The sequence below is a fragment of the Alexandromys fortis genome, unplaced genomic scaffold (genome assembly GCF_014885135.2).
Source record: "Alexandromys fortis isolate MF-2015 unplaced genomic scaffold, M_Fortis_MF-2015_v1.1 scaffold_128, whole genome shotgun sequence".
NCBI classification, from domain to species: domain Eukaryota; kingdom Metazoa; phylum Chordata; class Mammalia; order Rodentia; family Cricetidae; genus Alexandromys; species Alexandromys fortis.
The window spans coordinates 2,429,323-2,431,696 of NW_026068012.1; the positions used below are offsets into that span (position 1 = coordinate 2,429,323).

At 43.9% G+C, this 2,374-nt stretch overlaps 1 protein-coding gene across 1 annotated transcript in view; it reads right to left on the bottom strand.

Annotated features, from left to right (window-relative positions):
* Positions 1-911: 911 nt before the first annotated feature.
* LOC126513599 (uncharacterized) overlaps positions 912-2,374 on the bottom strand; it is a 5,363-nt gene continuing 3,900 nt past the window's right edge. The window contains exon 2 of the mRNA XM_050162072.1: positions 912-1,984. Within this exon, the coding sequence (XP_050018029.1) occupies positions 1,071-1,976 (906 nt within the window). The 5' untranslated portion in view covers positions 1,977-1,984 and the 3' untranslated portion in view covers positions 912-1,070. The remainder of the gene's footprint in view (positions 1,985-2,374) is intronic.

The following is a 2,374-nucleotide window of genomic DNA, read 5'->3' on the forward strand; positions in this document are numbered from 1 at the left end:
GATAGCCATTTGGGCAAGAAACTGCTCTTGCCTGGACTGTTGCATAAACTGGACACAGAGAACCCGCAGAGAGAGGACTGCTGAACTTGCCTAAAGGTGAGATGGTCTTTCGGGGTTCCTGATTCATGAAAGAGTCTGCGAGACATTCTGCAGGACACAGCAGAAAATGACTGAACTGTCTTTGAAATTTCCTGCTTCATGGAAATGTCTCTGGATACCATGGGCCTGTAGGCCGAAGATGGATGCCCCAACGGTACAGAGGAACTTTGGGTGACTGTCCAGGCAGCGAGATGTCTCTGTCATTTCTAGAGTTTTCTTATTTCTTGTTTACTTAGGTAGTATTATATCCTTCTGGAGTCTTTGATGGAGTTGAAGAATGAATAGATAGTTATAGTTTTCCTTTGTTATGATAAAAGATAAAATAGATATAAATATTGTAACTGTAATTCTTACTTGATAACTGTTTTGTTATATGTAATTTTACTATGTTAAAGTTAAAGCCTTTTTTTTTTGTTTAAACAGAAAAAGGGGAAATGATGGAGGTGGGTCTTGTAATAATAAAGAAACTGCCTCGGCCCTCATAGGACAGAAAATTAGGTAGGCGGAGTAGACAGAAGAGAATGCTGGGAAAAAGAAGCTGAGTGAGTGAGTCGCCATGATGCTCCCACTCCAGACAGACGCAGGTTAAGATCCTCTCTGGTAAGCCAGCTCATGGGCTACACAGAATATTAGAAATGGGTTAGAACAATATGTAAGAGCTAGCCAATAAGAAACTGGACCTAGCCGGGCCAGACAGTGTTTGAAAGAATACAGTTTCCGTGTAATTATTTCGGGCATAAGCTAGCCATGCGGGCGGCCGGGTGCCGGGGACACAGCCCTGCCGCTGCTCCTATTTCAACACATATTTTTCATATAAATATTTTAATTATCTTATTACACACTGTATTTATATCCATATACTGAATGTGTACAATCATATGCAACTATTTACAGAAACAGCATCATAGATAAAAACAGAATACACAAAGCAATATGTATCATCATATCACACACAGAGGGTTACTTCAGTGCTAGAGAACCTTATATAAATGAATTTCTGCAAGAGCTTCCCTGTCAATGTCCATTTGTTGGCACACATCAAGGTTCAGTGGTATCTCTTCCACCCAAGAGGACAGCTGCAGATTAGTCTTAAGACCTAAGAGAGAATCCTGGAGACTTGGTACTGTCACTAACAGCGAGCCTTGTTTTCTGACATTATGGATGATGTAGTCCCAGGCACTGGCCTGCTTAGCCTCAGTAAGAAAATACTCGAAGACGTTATTCATTACAATGACATCAGCACTCTGTAGAAGCGGACCTTGGGTACAGATGTCCGCATGAAGCACCTTTATTCTGTCGCTGAACTGGTATTTTTCGATGATCATTTCCTGCAGCTGGCACAAGTCTTCATTCAGCTCTACTCCGAAGATCTGAGCTGCTGAGCTGTAAAGGTAGCCCCCGTAAAGCACTGGGCCAAGTCTGGAGCCAATGTCAACCAAGACCTTTCCCGACAGGTCAGGCAGTACGTGATGATAGAGGAACTTCAGCTCCGCGAGTGAGAAGGAATGGGAAATAAAGCCCAAAGGCGCCGTTTGGTGCGAGCCACACACGGTACAGTAGTTTCTGCTCATCTTTCCTTCCTCACACAATGAATCAATAAAGTCTTCATCATAAAGGAATGCATCAACGTGAACCGTGGGTTCTGGCTGCTGTTGTAATTTTTGGAGGGCTAGCTGTTCCGAGCAAAGCATAGCCTCTGGGGGCAAACAGCCCCGAAGGTCATCGGCTATGTTTTTCATCAGAATGTCATTATTATCTTCAGTGAATTCGTCAAAATCCCGAGTAGTTCTCATCCAGTGGAGCAGTGCCGGGACATCTGCTGGAGCCGTGGTCCGGAGCAGCTGAAGCACAGCTTGCCGAGCAGAGCGAAAGTCCATGCCGCAGCCTGCAAGCACAACAGGAACGTTCGCACTGAGCACGCGCAGCCAGACCCCGCCCTCCCAGATATGCATATTTTATCCAAGTCTGTAGAAGGAAAGTTTCTTTTTAACTTTTTTTTAGCATTTTATTTTTATTTTTTGTGGAAGAATGTTTTGCCTACATTTAAAAGTGTACACTATGAGCTGGGCGGTGGTGGCCTCTAATCCCAGCACTCGGGGAGGCAGAGGCAAGTGGACTCTGTGAGTTCAAGGCCAGCCTGGTCTACAACTTGAGTTCCAAGACACCCCACGGCAACACAGAGAAACCCTGTCTAGAAAAAAAGAAAGAAAGGACACTATGTATGTGCTGAGAACCACGGCTATCCAGTTTCTTTTTAGTTTTTTTTTTTTTTTTT